Genomic DNA, 16,321 nt, shown 5'->3' on the forward strand with positions numbered 1-16,321 from the left:
TGTGTTGCGGTACTAGCCCTACCACCCACTCAGTATGGAACCTTGAACAATTTACCCAGTTTTAGGATTTCCTCATCTCGAAAATGGGAATGATAATAATAGTTCATACTTCATTAGGACTGTTGTGAGGATGATTAAATTAGTTTAAGTATGTAGGGAACATAGAACAGGGTGTCTGGCTTATAATAAACACCATCATTAAAATTTCAGCTATCATTTTCATTATTATTATCGTTGTTATTGTTGCCATTTGTATTATGGGTGGAAACAATATAAAAGTCTGCTCCCAAGACAGCTCAAAGTGTCCTGGGTCAGGGATCATTGCTCCCATCTAACTGTTCAGACCTGGCAGAGCCAGGAGAGATTGTCTGGCTTTGTTCTGCTTCAGCTCAAGTCCTGAAGAAGACTAAGAGCCCACAAGGCTGAGTGACATCCTCAGAAGAGTATGTGTGGGTGCCTGGATAGCCTCTACCTCTTGGACCTATGAATTTAATGTATTTTTTTTCAGTGTTCAAATTATTACCTATACAATAGATTATATAGCAGGGGGTAGTCAATATAAATTTTTTAGAAAACATTTTTAAGAAATATTGAATGAGAACTAGTACCAGTATCAAACAAGCTGTTCTAACATGGCACCTTTCCAGGCAAAGTCCTTCCCTCTCTCTGAACTTTGGTTTCTCATCAATACAGTGAGAATTTGGAATTAGCAAATCTTGATAGTCCTTTGTAGCTCTATATTGTGTCAGTATAAGAAAACTTCTTGAAGTTAGAATTAGACTCTTCTCTGGGGAAATAAGAAGTATATTGGGGCAGTTCACAGCACACAAATATTTTATACATACCCACACAGGTAAAAGTATTTGGTTCAATCTGATGATTATATTAGTGTATAGCCCTACCCTTTCTTCTCTTCAAGAAAACTCTTTCGAAACCTAACAGGTACTGACTTGATAATTGCCTTTTTCATTTTAGCCATTCTGATGACTGTGCACTGTGGTTTTAATTTTGATTTCCTTAATGACTAATAATGTTAAACATCTCATGACTTGGGGTCATTTAGTGTCTCTTCAAATCTTTTGGCCATTTTTCTCTTGGATTCTCTCCTTTTTCTTATTGATTTGTAGAAGATTGATTGTTTGATTTATGGAATTTTTTGGATACCAGTCTTAGATGGATATTTGAATTGCAAATATCTTTTCCCACTCTGTATCTTCATTTTTACTTTCCAAATGGTGTTTTTTTGTGAACAGAAGTTTATAATTTTAATGAAGTCCATCTTATCAGTCCCTAACTTTATTGTTAGTGCTTTTTGCATTTTATTTAAAAAATCTTTGCTTATGCCAAGATCAGGAAGACATGTACCTGTTTTCTCTTAAAAATTTTATGATTTTATCTTTCAGTTAGATCCACCTATAATTGATTTTTGTGCATGTGTATGATGTGAGACAGGAGTCAATATACAATATTTTCCATATGGTTATTCAATTGGCCTAGCATAATTTATTAAAAAGATCCTCTTTTCCTCTACCACAGTGCAGTTCATCTTTGCATTAGTCAAGTGATTGAATACATGCAGATCTGTTTTTGAGCCCTCTATTTTGTTCCACTGGTCTATTTTTTCTTCCTCGCCAATATCATACTTTCATAAGAAATGAAACTTCATAATAAATCTTGCTGTTTGGTAATACAAGACCTCCAAATTTGTTCTTCTTCAGTTGCCTTGGCTACCCTTGTCCCTTTGCATTTCCATGTAAACTTTAGAATCAGCTTGTCAACTCCCACAAAAAAGTGTGCTAGGATTTGAATCAATATTGCACTAGATCGTTCTTGGAAAAATGGACATCTTCATAAATTGAACCTTCCAATCCAAGAGTGTGGATCTATCCCTCCCTATTTTTTTTCTTTTCTTTAGATCTTCTTTAGTTTCTCTCGGTAATGTACTGAGGTTACAGTGTAGGGTCTTGCACATCTTACGTTTGATTTATTCCTACATATTTGACATTTTGTGATGTTAATGTAAATGACATTTTTAATTTTGTTTTTAAAATGTGTTTACTGCAGGCTTATAGAAACGACCTTTGTATCCAACAACTTGCTAAATTCAATTGTGAATTCTAATAGCTTGTAGTGTCTTTTGACCTTTTTAATGTATACAATCATGTTGAAATGCTTAATGACAATTTGTCTTCTTTTTTAGTCTTCACATACCACTTGTTTTATGTTCCTTTTTCTGTCCTTTCTTGCTTTTTAAATTTTTTTTATTTTTAAAATAAATTTATTTATTTATTTTTGGCTGTGTTGGGTCTTCATCGCTGCTCGCGGGCCTTCTCTAGTTGTGGTGAGCGGGGGCTACTCTGTTGTGGTGCGCAGGCTTCTCATTACGGCTTCACTTGTTGTGGAGCACAGGCTCTAGGCACATGGACTTCAGTAGCTGTGGTACACAGACTCAGTAGTTGTGGCTCACAGGCTCTAGAGCACAGGCTCAGTAGTTGTGCACAGGCATCAGTTGCTCCGCGACATGTGGGATCTTCCTGGACTAGGGCTCGAATCCATGTCCCCTGCATTGGCAGTTGGATTCTTAACCACTCGCCCCCAGGGAAGTCCCTCTTGCTTTTTTTTAACTTGAATTTTGTTATTTGATATTTTTTCCCTCTAGTAACTTGTTAGTTTTATTCTTTTCAGTTATACATTATTTTACTATTTTTTTGGTGGTAATCCTAGCAGTTATAACATGCATTCTTGACTTATTACAGTCTAGTAAAAATTACTGCTTTTACCACTTTCCCAGTAATATTATGACCTTATGATACTTTAACTCCATTTACCCTCTTTTGTCTTTTGCATTATTTTTGTCATGAAATGTTATTCCACATAATTTTAAATCCCATAAGATAGTTAAGTTTTATAGAGTTAATGTTGATTTAAACATATTCAGAAAATTACTTTTTCCAGTGCTCTTCATTCCTTCTTTCATTCCTTGTTTCTGTCTGGGATCATCTTTCTTCTTTTGGAAGAATTCCCTTTTAGGATTTTAGTGCTTTCCTGCTGGCATGAATTCTCTCAGTTTTTCTTGGTCTAAAAATGTCTTTATTTCACCTTTATTTGAAGGAAATTGTTTTTCTGGGTATAGAAATCTAAATATGTGCTACTATACCAAATACCATTTAATAGTCTTACGGATGGATGAAAATTTATTGAGCTTCAAATAATTTTCATAATTTATAAGGTTGACATTGATCTTGGTGTTCTAGTCAATATCGTGAGATTTCTCCTAATGTCTGCCTCTTTCTAGCATTCTATAATGGAAATAGTCTCGGATTTGGAAAGAAAAATACATAACTCAAGAGTCAATCAGGGCCACTTGTGTGACCTTGGCCAAGTCACTTAACTTCTCTGAGCCAGTTTCATCATGTATAAAATGGGAAAAATATAATATTGGCTCCATGACACTGGGAAGTTATGATGCTCTGTTGAGATATATATGAAAGTGCTTTGTAATATGTAAAGTACCAATCCGTTTGAAATTTTTAGTGTTATTATTATTTACTGGAACAGAAACGCTTTCAGTGTATATATCCAGAATTTTCTTGAACACCCACAAAATGGTTAAAATGATGGTATTCATGTATGTATGTATTGATATATATCTTGCCTTTCATGAGAAAGCAGGACAGTGTTTGAAGTTATATAAAACACAGCTTACACAAGGTCAACGGCAAATTTATTTCTGATCTTTCAAGCAAATAATAACAAAAGGGAGACCTGGCTAGTTATATAATTCAGAATAGCTAGAAGATAAAAATAACCCATTATTCAGGAGAAAAGTTCTTTCTTAACACTCAGTTCAGGCAGAAATTTCTCCTTGGTTTTCTTAATGATGTAGATTATTTAAAAGATTTTTCTGCTAGTTTAGAGATGACTGATTTGCATAGTTAACACAAATTAGTGTTGGACTGATCTAGAACTTTAATATTGTTTCATACTCCTGAAGGGAGAATTATACACATTAATGAGTGCTGCAGGCAGCCACTCTCCCACTCTACTTGCAAATGGATTCTATTTAGAAAACTAATAAAGATGCCAGCTTCCTTTTCAGAGTGCTTGGATACACATTAGAGGGAAGGCTAGGCTAATAAATTTAAATTTTATTTTGCATATATAACATTAATTGAACTGCCTTAGGAAGACAATATTTACCTGCATTTTACTTTTCCTTCAAAGAGGTTGATTCAAAAATTTCTTACTACCTTCATCAAATATTTATTGAGTCCCTACTATGTGTAGGCATATTCCTGTTGGATTGTTTGCTCTCCTCTGACAAAAAGTGTTCATTCAGACTTACATATTGTGCTTTCTTTTTTCACTTTTTCCTTTTTTTTTAGTAAACATGTATCTAAATAGAAAACAAAGTGTATGTTAGTGCCTCACAACCAATGCCTTAACACATCTGAGGTTTTGTATGATGATCAAATTTAAAAGAGGACATTTATTCCTCATTCAAATTCTTTGTGTCTTCAGGTCTCTGGCATGCATTTTGTATGAGATGTGCTGTATGAATCATGCATTCACTGGCTCCAATTTCTTATCCATCGTTTTAAAAATTGTTGAAGGCGACACTCCTTCTCTCCCTGAGAGATACCCAAGACAGCTTAATGCCATCATGGAAAGGTACGGAAAGAAATGTATTGCTGCAGAAGCAATTTTAAATTGTACTTATATTTTAGTTCATTTGAACAATAATTTTCTTTTTAAACATTACAGCATGTTGAACAAGAGTCCTTCATTGAGACCATTTGCTATAGAAATTTTAAAAATTCCTTACATTGCTGAACAACTACAGGTATTTAAAATGAAAGGGATACCTGGAAGCACATATTAGCATTTATATACCTTCTAGGACTTGTAGATGTGCTGTGGGAATAAGATGCAGTAAGAATCAGTCAGAAAGGAGAAACAAGGTTTTTTTTAAAAGTTGGGGGAAATTATTAGTAGGCAATCTCTGCCAAGGAAGGTGTGTGAACTCCAGCTCCCTGGTGCCCCAGATGTGAGAAGTTTGGATTGTGATTTTTTGCCTAACTGCAGCATCCACCCTTAGAGCTCTTGGCTTACAAATCTTACCTCTACCTCTTACCTTTGTACGTGTATCCCTGCTAGTGCAAGAATGTACTACTAATGATACAAAATCTGGGGGTTTCATTGGGCCTTTATTATTCCATTCCTTATTTTGTATCCTACTAATACTTTTTATTGATTAGCTGAGTTTATTTTGTTTTCCTGTAGATTAAAAATTTCGATGCAGAGAATCTGCCTTTAATGGTAAGCAAAAAGCAAATGGTGTCCTCTCAGGATGTTTTTTTGTTTGTTTGTTTCCTTGTTTTTAGACTTCATAGGCTTTTACAATACAAATCCCTTGGGCAGATTTCCTTTAATTTTTATGAATAGTTTTAAGTGGACCCACAGAGCAGTCATTCACCTTCACAAATGGGCACACCTTTTCATCAGTGTCCAGTTCTCAGGCACAGGAAACAGGGATGCTGACTTGATGTGCAGTCATGAGTTGAGCTCTGGCACTGTACTGACACTGGGGGGTGCCAAAATGATAGGAACAGATATGGCTCCTGTCTTTTTGAAGCTTGGCTGCTAGTAAGAGGACCCAGTAACCAAGAAAATGTAAGCAAGTAAATAAAATAATTGTAAACTATCAGAAGAACTAGGAAGAAATATAGCATGCTGTGAAATAAGGGAAGGGAAGGGCTTTGGTGGTCAGAGAAGGAGCAGGTGACATTGTGACATCAGTGAGATGGTGAGAAGCAGCGTGCCCTACAAAGAGCCTGAGGGAGAGGGTTGTGATCACAGGGAGTGGCTCGTACAAAACTCTGACTTAGGTGATGTCCCCTGGAGGGGGAAGCACTAAAGACGTGGGATAAGCAGGACAAGAGGAGGAAGTGGTGGGAGGTCCCTGGTGCTTTCAGCTCTCCCTGAGTATAGCTCTCCACTTGCCTGAGGGCAGACTTCTGAAAAGAGGCTGGTTGTTGGGATCAAAACCACGATGAAGTGTGTGTGAGCAAAAAAACAAACAAAAAAGTCAAAAGGCATCCAATAGATCCCCTGGGACTAGGGTGAGACAAATGAGGCATTTTCCCTGGTGCAAAATTAAAGAGGACACCAAAAACTCAGTAATCCAGATAAATAATATTGCAATGTAGTGTTTTTTAAAAAAATCAAAAGTAATGCTAAAAAAAAGTCCATAGTAACAAAATATCAAACGTTCAAGGACAGGATCCAATGGGGCTAGGATGAAAGTGGAGCTAAAACCAAGCAGGACCCTGCAGAGCCGTCTCAGGTATAAAAGTCCCTCCATGTCCACTGTTTCTTGAAACAGTGTCCACTGTTTGTAGAAAAAGGCTTTAGTCTCTTAAGACTTTCCTGAGTTCCAAGAAACAGACTCAGGTAGTTACTAATTAGAGAATTGAGGGAATGTAGAAACAGAAGAAAAGCAGTCAAGCAAGAAAAGTAATGATAGCCTAAACAACAGTTCAGTGATAAAACAGAATGCTAGTTCCTCCCCAAGGGATATATATAATAATCTAATTCATATGTTTGAGTTGTTCTGCAGAAACTAGGACCCCTACCCAGGTGGTGACTATATGATGAAAACCAGCATGTAGACCCCAGACTGGTTGGAACCAGAGATTGATGATTAAGATTCCCAAAACACCACCTTGTTACCTCAGCACCAACCAATCTGAAGAAAGTCCATGAGCTGCAACCCTCACCCCAAATGTTGCTTTTAAAGACCTTTCCCTGAAAGCTATCAGGGAGTTCTGGTCTTTTGAACATTAGCTACCCATTCTTCTTGCTTGGTGCCCTGTAATAAACGCTGTACTTTCCTTCGCCACAACCTGGTATCATTAAATTGGCTTTGCTGGCGAGCAGACCTAAGTTCAGCTTGGTTAGAAACTGAGGTAGAATGGTGCAAGTTCAGGACCGGGTCTTGTCGCTTTTTAAACTTTTGCTATTGTATTCTCCAAGGCTTTTTGTCATTAATGTTGATTTTTAAAATAATACTGCATTAAAATATTATTTATCTTGGTTACTGAGTTTTTTATGCCCCTTAAATTTGTACCTAAGGTGAGTGCCTTGCTTGTCTCACCCTAGTCCTGGCCTTGGTGATGCTGAAACTCAGCCTCTGTGTGATGAATCAAATCTTGGAGACAAAGTTTTGGGTGAAGTAGAAAAGAATAGCTTATTGCTTTGTCAGGTAAAGGGGGACACAGAAGACCCATGCCCTCAAAGCTGTGTGTTCCAACTCAGGGGAATTTGGTGAGGAGTTTTATAGCAGTGGTTCAAGGGTAGGGTTGCTGTTAAGGATCAGGGTGTGTGCAGGGCCTGCACTCCTTTAATCTGGCCTCAGGTGGTCTCCTGATGAGCTTCTGTGGTTCTCCAGGTTATCAAACTCTGACTTTCTCTCTAGAATGAAGAATGCTTCATCAAGTAGTTAACATCCTCCATTTGTTGGGGGTTTTAGTTCTGCAGAAGAACTCAAAGGTATTGTTATGTGTATCCCTTGAGGCAGAACCAGGACCCTGTCCCAAGGCTGCACTATTGTTTCTTAACTGCTCCTCCCTTCTCTCTGCATTCCCTCCCTTCATTGATTAGCAACTGTTTGAACCTGCCCTTTGGAACTCAGGGAAAGTCATGGAGGCTGAAGCCTATTCCCTACAAATAGGGGACACAGAAAGGCTTTCGTGCCCAGGAGCCTCACAGGGTCCTGTTCGGTTTCACTGGGAGCAGAGACATCCTCCATTACAGTCCCTGAGGTGGGAGAGAACTGTGTGTTCTTGGAGCTGAGGGAAGGCCTGCCTGTGGCTGGGTGACCAGGAGCAAGAGAGCAGGCAGAGCAATATGAAGTTGGAAAGATGGACAGGAGCCTGACCCCACAGGAGCTGCTGTGTAATGTTTTAGACCTGTTACAGAAGGAAAAATAGTTACCAGTGGGTTTGATTTCAAGCCTCAGTAGTACTACACATCAGAAAAGGCTACTGGTCATTTTATGCCTCTTCATCCCTGAAGAGTCTTTAAGGTATGTTACGGCTGTTCTTTTTTTCAGCACCTGATGTGCCAATATTCGGAAATGACCCTGGAAGACAAGAATTTGAATCGTCAGAAGGAGGCAGCTTATATAATTAATGCTGTGTAAGTAATTGCTTTGTTTTTAAAAAGCCCACTGAGTGTAAATGTTAAATGCATTAGTCTTAAAAAATATTAGTGCTAACTGACAGCATGGAGTATCCTAGAATTCACGTAAGTCTTGCCAAGAAATTAAGGAGCTTCAGTAACTTGATGTGCCAAAGTCCTTTGCCCCAGGTGGTAGTAAATTGAAATCATAAAAGTTTAAACCTCTGCACAGCTTACAGATCTGCAGGGTAGCTCTGCAGTTGCATTGTAAGTATATAGAGAAATTCATCTCTCAAACGTTTAGTGATATTTATGCTAATGAACATTCAGATTAAGCATAAATGGCTTTCACACGTTGGTTGTTTAACAGGAACTGGCAGAGTATCTATTGAAAAGCTGACACTGTAGAGTCCTGGGACAATTGAAAATAAGCCAAAATTTACTTTCTGGAGATATACATAAGAACTAGAGAATGTGTGTTTCACAAAGAGCCATAATTTTTTCCTGATCTCATTTGTCTCTCCTACCTATTCAAAATTTCTATGCCATAGCTTACAAGAGCCCAGAATACTAGGTTATGTCAGAACAGCCATGTACAGCTGTGCAGGCTGTGTACTGCACAACTCCAGGGGGCACCACTGATAAGACCAAATCTATAATTTTGCTGAAGAAATGTTATTTAATTTTGTTCCAATGAGAATGACAGTCCCTCCCAGAGCTGTGCAGGGCAGTGAAGTGAGAATGGTAGCCCTCATCAGCTTGATCTTCAAGGCCAAATTACACAAATAGGCTTCTCTAACCCCCAGTCCAGTGGTTTCTCAACTGTGCCGTGTTTGTTTTCCATCCCCACTTTCAAACTGAGGGAACTGGTCCATCAAAGGTATTCAGTCTTTGTTTAATGCATGATCTCCAGTTAAAATACCCTGCAACTCAGGAGATACATCTTTAGGCATGCCCCTATAACCTAGTTTTCTTGGGTTACTACCTATTTTTTTCAGGAATGCCTGGAACTTCTCATTTTATTTTATTAACAAGATATGTGAGAGTAGTAGGTATCTTATTTTTAAAATACTGGACTAACTTTAGCTATCATTTTGCACTGCAGTTTTGAAACAGTTTGCCTGACTGTGCTTACAATTATAGTGTGCTTGAATCCAGTTCTTCGGGTGATCTTTCACATTATGAGATCTTGATTTCAAATCGTCACTGCTGTTTTCAAGATCTATGACTGTTTTGAGGGGCTCTATCTGGTTTTACAAAATAAAGCATGTGTATTCCTGAAAACTGCATGGCCCCTGGAGGCTCTGGTCTGAACTGTATTCTAGAGGGATGAGAACTGCCTACAGAGGTCATTACAGTTTCCTCATAGTGTTTCTTTCTTTCTTTCTTTTTTTTTTTTTTTTTTGTGGTACGCGGACCTCTCACTGTTGTGGCCTCTCCCGTTGCGGAGCGCAGGCTCCGGATGTACAGGCTCAGCGGCCATGGCTTAAGGGCCCAGCTGCGCCGCGGCATGTGGGATCTTCCAGGACCAGGGCATGAACCCGTGTCCCCTGCATCAGCAGGAGGACTCTCAACCACTGCGCCACCAGGGAAGCCCTCATAGTGTTTCTTTTCTTTTTTTTTTTTCCTGTGTACATATATTTTAATGTAAGTGGGGTCATCTTATACACATTTTAAAACTTGAATGTTTTTTAACAAATATATGTATTTTGACAATTATTCAATCTAAGTATATGAATATACCCCAGACTTTTCATATTGTCTCCTCCTATGTACACGAAATATAAAGATGAAAATAGCTTTATTTCTGCTTAAAGAAACAATACTATTTTTAATGTAAAATATTCAGACAATACCAAAGATGAAAGAAATAGTTAAAAAGCAACTGAAATCTCGCCACACTGAGATGATCCCCATTTTGGTGACTAGTTAAGTCTATTCCGTTAGGTATTCACACAAGTGTAAACATACACCCATATCTACCACATACATGTTTATAATATTTATCAGTGGATTACATACAAGTTGATTTTTATCACAAAACTGTTTTACTTGTGCTTGCGGATTTTTATCCTCCCTCCCCGTCCCCCCCTCATAGTGTTTCTTAAGGAGGGAGTTGAGTGCAAAAGGCATTCCGCTATTGGGCCCTAACCAAGCCAGGCACAGAAGCAAATGCCATTGAGAATGTGGTTGCAGACCTTTCAATACATGGTTAATGGAAGCACATTTCTTTAACTGAAGAAAGAGGCTCTCGAATAATATTGGCTAACATTTTCAGGGGTAATGAACATATGCTTTGCTCTGCTATAAGCTCTTTGCATGAATTAACTCATTTAAACTCACAACAACCTTACAAAGTAGGTACTATTATTATTATTATTTAAACAATCATAGAGAGGTCAAGTAACTTGCCCAAAGGCATACAGCATGTAGCCTGGAGCTAGGATTTGAACCTAGAGAATGTTCTTAACTGTGCAGTTAATCACTATGCCATGCTGCCATAAAAATACCTACTGTATGAAGCCTAGAAGATAAGGCATATTCAATAACTTTTAGCTATTATAATACTACCATTTTGGGATACTTTTATATGTCAGGCACTGTACATATATTATCTCATATAATACTCAGGGTAGCCCATTCTTTATGGATGAGAAAACTGGGGTTCAGAGAAATTCAGTAACTTGCCCAAGGCTACAGAGCTAATGAGTGGTAGAGATGGGATTCAAACCCTGCCTAATTCCAAAATTGTGTCTTATCCACATGGTTGAATTAGTCTGCCAGTCTATTTACTCCTTAATGGCCAAGATCCTAATTTGTCTTGCACTATGAAAAGCAGTCATAGGCAATGAAATGAGCAGAAATTTGCAAAGTACATAATTTGCTTTTAAACAAAAATCTAGTTTAAAAAATATTGCCAATTAACCACAGTCCTTCTTGGCTAATTACCTACCCAGAGTTTATTAGTTTTCACTTGGCATGTCTTGAGATGCTTTTCCCTTCTCAGTAGTGTAATGATACTTCTGTAAAATACTTGTTTAATTTTTCTGAGCATGTTTGGGATGGGTTGCACATGGGAATCTTTATTATCTATAGGCAGAAAAAATCCACCTGCAGACCCTGTGGGCGCTTTCTGAGGTACAGAAAATGACACCAAGAGAGAGGATGCGGCTGAGGAAGGTCCAGGCAGCTGATGAGGAGGCCAGGAAGCTAAAGTAAGTGACCTTCCCTTAGTGCCCTGGGCCCTGGGCTGCTTCCCAGGGCTCTAGAGGAACTTGCTGAAGAAAAGCAAAAACCACAACAAGAAAATGCACATATTTATCAGTTTATTCATTTATTCATTCACTGATTCCCTCAAAAGATGGTTATTGAGCCATAGATGGTTATTGGATGCCAGGCACTATTAATAGCAGGCTTTCAGTCTTGTGTGAAAAGAAGGATTGAATATCAGGGAGGTTATTAGGAATGAAAATATAAGGTCAGCCTCCAGACGAAGCCTCTTTGTTGTTGACACCTTCTGTACACAGCACCGTGAGGGGGTGATAAGGTGGCCTCACTATTCTGTCCACACTCCCCAGGTGTTTGCTAAACCCCTCTGCCCAGAGCCCTGGCTGCTGTGTACCTGCAGGAAATTGCTGGCTTTAGGAAGGAGCCTGGAAACAACTCTGTTTTGTCAGGTAAAGCCCTTCACAGTCTGCTCTGGGCATGCTCCTGGTGTGAGAGATCACAAGTGTTTAGAGTTTACACATGAAAAGGGGGTTCCAAAGAGCCCAAAACTCCCAATTTCTCAAAGACTGATTTTTCAGCTGGTATGTGACCCAATTGCCTAATTTTTCTTCTTCTTTCTTCCTCTGCCAATTTTTTGGTGGCTTAGAAGCCCCAACAAAGAATTAGAGGGACATAAAAAGACCTGAAACTCAAATCTGTCCAATGTGATATCATTCAGTGTTCAGTTGGAAGATATGTGCAAACCAGTACACCACTAAGTGTGGATTTTGCTGAAGAAATATAGTCAAGAAAGTTGTTTGGACTGTTGCATCAACTCACAGTCCCAGATCTATTTCTAACACCTCAGGAATGGCAATATTTCCAGGGTACCATGGTTCATGTCATTGGTTGAGGGTGAAAGGAAAATTAAATCTCTGACAGGAACAGATTAAAAAGGCAATTTAACAACTTGCACATTACAATTTATTTTTCAAATTAAAACTATTTTTAATATGCAAAAATGTCATAGATCTACCTCATGGCATTTAGTATTTTTGTTATTAAAGGCAATGGGTTTTAAATAAGTTTGTTCTTGATTTTATGAATGAATTGCATTGGAGTGGTTTTGATTATTGTTTCTAAGATTTGAGAAAGGTCATGTGTTTTAGGTAGAAAATGACTCCATTGTCATGAGGGTTATAATGTACCCATGTAATAGACAAGAAAATTTGACTATAGGGATATTCAGTGATTTTTCAAGAAATCTAAGTATAAATTAGCATACAAGTAATCACAAGAACTCAAATCTTTCCTCCAGTTTAATAGCAGGTCTATTAAATTCAACTCTTCTATTGTAGAGGAAACAGAAAATGTCTGAGAAAAATTCCCCTTCACAGTGCCTCTCATATTCTTTTCCATAAATTCTTTGAAATGCAGGTCTGTTTTCCACATCTATGGGTTTGTTACCCAGTTATTCATATGTGTTGGGCTCTCTCCTGAGCATCAGAGACACACTCCTGTCCTTTGTCAGCACAGGCCGAGAGCACACAGGAATAGCACCACCCTCTTCCCCTGAGTTCTGGGTTCTTGAGGGTGAACAAAGAGCCAGCATCCTGCGTGCTTTAAAGGAAAATCGAGTGGGGCTGCACCGCACTCACGTGATAAGGGAGAGACCACAGGCCTGGCTGCCCTACACCCCAGTCTGCCTTTTGAAACAGGGATCACACTTGTGTAACGTAGATGTGGTTTTAGCAAATTGCAGCTCTTTTTCTATGTTCACTTTATGCAGAAAGCTTTTGGAAGAAAAATATGAAGAAAACAACAAACAAATGCAAGAACTGAGATCTCGGAACTTGCAGCAGCTGACTGTGGATGTGCTCCACGTGAGTGCGCTTCTGTTTTAAATTTTACAAAAGACCTTTTCTTGCCTCAGATTCTTCAGATTCATGGGGCCAGTTGGGTAGTAAAAGGGACAAGGTAGGGAAAAAAAGCATCCAGACCAACTCTGCCCAATTCCAGGCTGGACTGGGATTTGTTTTAGAACGTAGGCCAACAATTAGTGATGGCACTAATTCAAAGCAGCTGTACCAAGTGCCTGCTGTGTAAGGATGACTTAATCTGCATCGAATGAACAACTGAAGAGTTAAAAGTATGACTTTGCAGAGCAAATGTGTGTCTATCTAATTTTGAATTTCAGCCGTGCTATTGTTGCTTTACTTCTTTAGTCCACTGTTTTTTTTCTGTCTTACTTTTCGTTCTTTCCCTCTTTATTTTCTGTCGCCCATCCATATCATCGTGCGTTGTGTTAATAACCCCTTTCAAACTTTGGAGAATTATCATACATATCCAATAATAGGGTTGCAGACTCACATGAAATGCACCCCAAATTCATGTCCTCTGCATCCCAAGCCTCTAAATACCATCCCCTAATGGTTAAAAATATCTTCATTGACCTTGGTGTGGACTTTGATACTTAAGGTAGTCTTTCTTCAGGGTTGTATTTGGATAATAGACATCAACACCAACCTCCTAGCTCTTTGGTAAAAACAATTTGGGAAGGAGTCCTTCTTATGGAAAACTTTATTGTCTCAAATTCTGGTTATTTGTTCATTGGCCATCCCTGTATCTGAGGGAGATTCTTTCCTTTAGCAGGAAGAACCAAGCCCCTGAGGCTGTGGGGATGATCCTCATTCTACTGTAGCTCAGTACTCACAGGGCTCTGCACCCTGGGGTGTGCCGGAGCCCTGGGCAGAGCTCGCTCGCAGACAAGGTAGAGCATGGGAACGTTGTTTTCTGCCTCCCTCTGATTGGTGATCCACTTTTCTCAATTACTTAGTGGTTGGGAATGCTTTAGAGTTCTGAAAACCCAAAGTTGGAGCAGATGGGGGCCCAGCCTACGTTGACCTTAGGAGTCTCTGTCCATCAGGCCCTTTAGCAGACAGTATGTGGGTGCTGACGCTGCTCCATCCCAACCCCTGTTCTCCACCATCTCTTACTCCCAGGGAGGCTGGCCTCAGAGGTGTAGGGGTGGGATGGTTCCTGCTCACAGAACCTTAGGGTGGAGAAGTTGCCAGCTGAGGGGCAGCAGTGTCAGACCCCTACTCGGGGAAGGGTCTTGACACCACCAAGCCCCCTGCAAACACTGAGCACCCTCCTTCAGCTCCCCAGATACTTTTGAGGCCCTGAAATGATGACTTGTGGAGGTAGGTCATCTTCCCCTCAGGACTGAGACTGCAGATTCCCGCACATCCCCAACAAGAGTCTGGCATGATGATAAGAATTCTGCATTTGTTAATATATGTAAAATACTTGTTTAATCAGCTGATAAAAACCAGGATATTTTTTTGGAATGCTCAGGGTCCCCTGCTTCTGAGGGATTTTACCCCCAGAGATTGGAAATTGAGAAGTACAGACGTGATAATATTTTGTTTTATAAAGCCTAAATAACTTTATTCTTAAAGTTAGCATATGGCAAATAAAAATGTAGTTTCAAGTACGATCTTACATTTTACTGTCTGACAACTTACTTAACTTCTTTGCTTTTCTTCATTGGCCTTAAAAGTAATCATTTCTGTGTTCTTTTCATTTCCAATATGATTACTATTAGTGTGAAGCAACAACACTGTATGAGGTCTTGTCCCTTCTATAAATTAGGGCCCTTGGGGGATCCTAGTCACTTAAGATTTTATTAGCTCTATATTATCCTACAGAACATGGGAGTCCAGATCTTGGCCCAGTTCAAATGAGGAAAGTGAGGATTTCACAGAGATTTTATGAAGTCCGAACTCATAACCTCCACAGTGTCTGCCTAGTTTCTCCCAATTCCACCCCCGTCCATCAGCAAGGAGCAAAGGCAGGAGGGAGGTGCCTGCTGCTGTCTTGACCAGAGATGGTGGTTCATTCTTTGGTCGTGTAAGATTCAGTATCACCGACATCTTTGGTTCTGAGCTTTCCAGAAGCAAGTTTCCTAAGTTGCATATTGATGTAGGCAGGAAGTGCTCCAGGCAGCCCCTGGCTCTTGAAGAGAAGACCCTCCCTGGGCTGACTCTGCCCAGTGCGCAGCGTTGTTCAGCACCACAGGCCTCTCACCCTCCTTTGTGCAGTTACATCAACCATTTCCCTCTGACCCATCAGTAGCATCCCACTTTCTCTCTTTCAAATGTCACTGCCTCTTCAGGAGAACCGTCTTTGACCTCAGTCTACTAGCCCTTCTCCAAATTCTTATGTTTTCTAGCAATGCTTCTCAAACTTCAAAATGTACCTGAATCACCTCTTGGTCTTGTTGAAATGTAGATTCTGATTTGGCTGGTCTGGGATGGGTCCTGGGTTGCTGCATTTCTAACAAACTCCCTGGTGATTCCTATGCTGCTGGGCCAGGACCGCACACTGATTAGTAATGGACAGAAATTGGGGTTCTTGAAAGCAGCTTCAGATGAAGGAGGATCTGGAAAAGCCATGATGAGCGGATCTTCCTATAATCTCTTTAGGAAAAAAGAGCATTTAATGGGAATTGAAGAAAAGGAGGGGCAACCTGAGGGAAGGCTTTCTTGTTACCCCTGGAGGAGGTTGGAGAGAGGAGGCCAGGCAGAGAGGAGACCCGTCTGATCACATTCACAGGCACAGGAGTGAGGCAGGCCTAATATATTCAGAGAACCAAGGAGGGGGAGCTGATACTTTGCAGATGGACTGAAGGGTCTAGACATCTCATGGAAGGGCATCAGTGAGCTGAAAAGGATGAAATACAATGTGAGAAATAAGCTGGATTAATTGGATGCAAGAGGCTAAAGAAAAACATGATTAAGAAGGAAAGAAGGAAGAGGCACACATTCCCATCTTTGCCCAGATGCACATTTGTGGTTGAATTTCTTCCTCCTCTCACTGGGGCTCTGTTCTTTAGTCCTCTTCCTTCTGTCTGGCTGGCTGAAGCAAACCT

General features: G+C 39.7%; 1 protein-coding gene across 1 annotated transcript in view; it reads left to right on the forward strand.

The window, feature by feature from the left end:
• NEK11 (NIMA related kinase 11) overlaps positions 1–16,321 on the forward strand; it is a 106,751-nt gene that overhangs the window by 88,659 nt on the left and 1,771 nt on the right. Inside the window, 6 exon segments of the mRNA XM_065876696.1 lie at positions 4,522–4,671; positions 4,765–4,843; positions 8,114–8,197; positions 11,278–11,396; positions 13,178–13,275; positions 15,884–15,987. Coding sequence (XP_065732768.1) covers positions 4,522–4,671; positions 4,765–4,843; positions 8,114–8,197; positions 11,278–11,396; positions 13,178–13,275; positions 15,884–15,987 — 634 coding nt within the window.

The sequence above is a fragment of the Phocoena phocoena genome, chromosome 4 (assembly GCF_963924675.1).
Source record: "Phocoena phocoena chromosome 4, mPhoPho1.1, whole genome shotgun sequence".
Taxonomy (NCBI): Eukaryota; Metazoa; Chordata; class Mammalia; order Artiodactyla; family Phocoenidae; genus Phocoena; species Phocoena phocoena.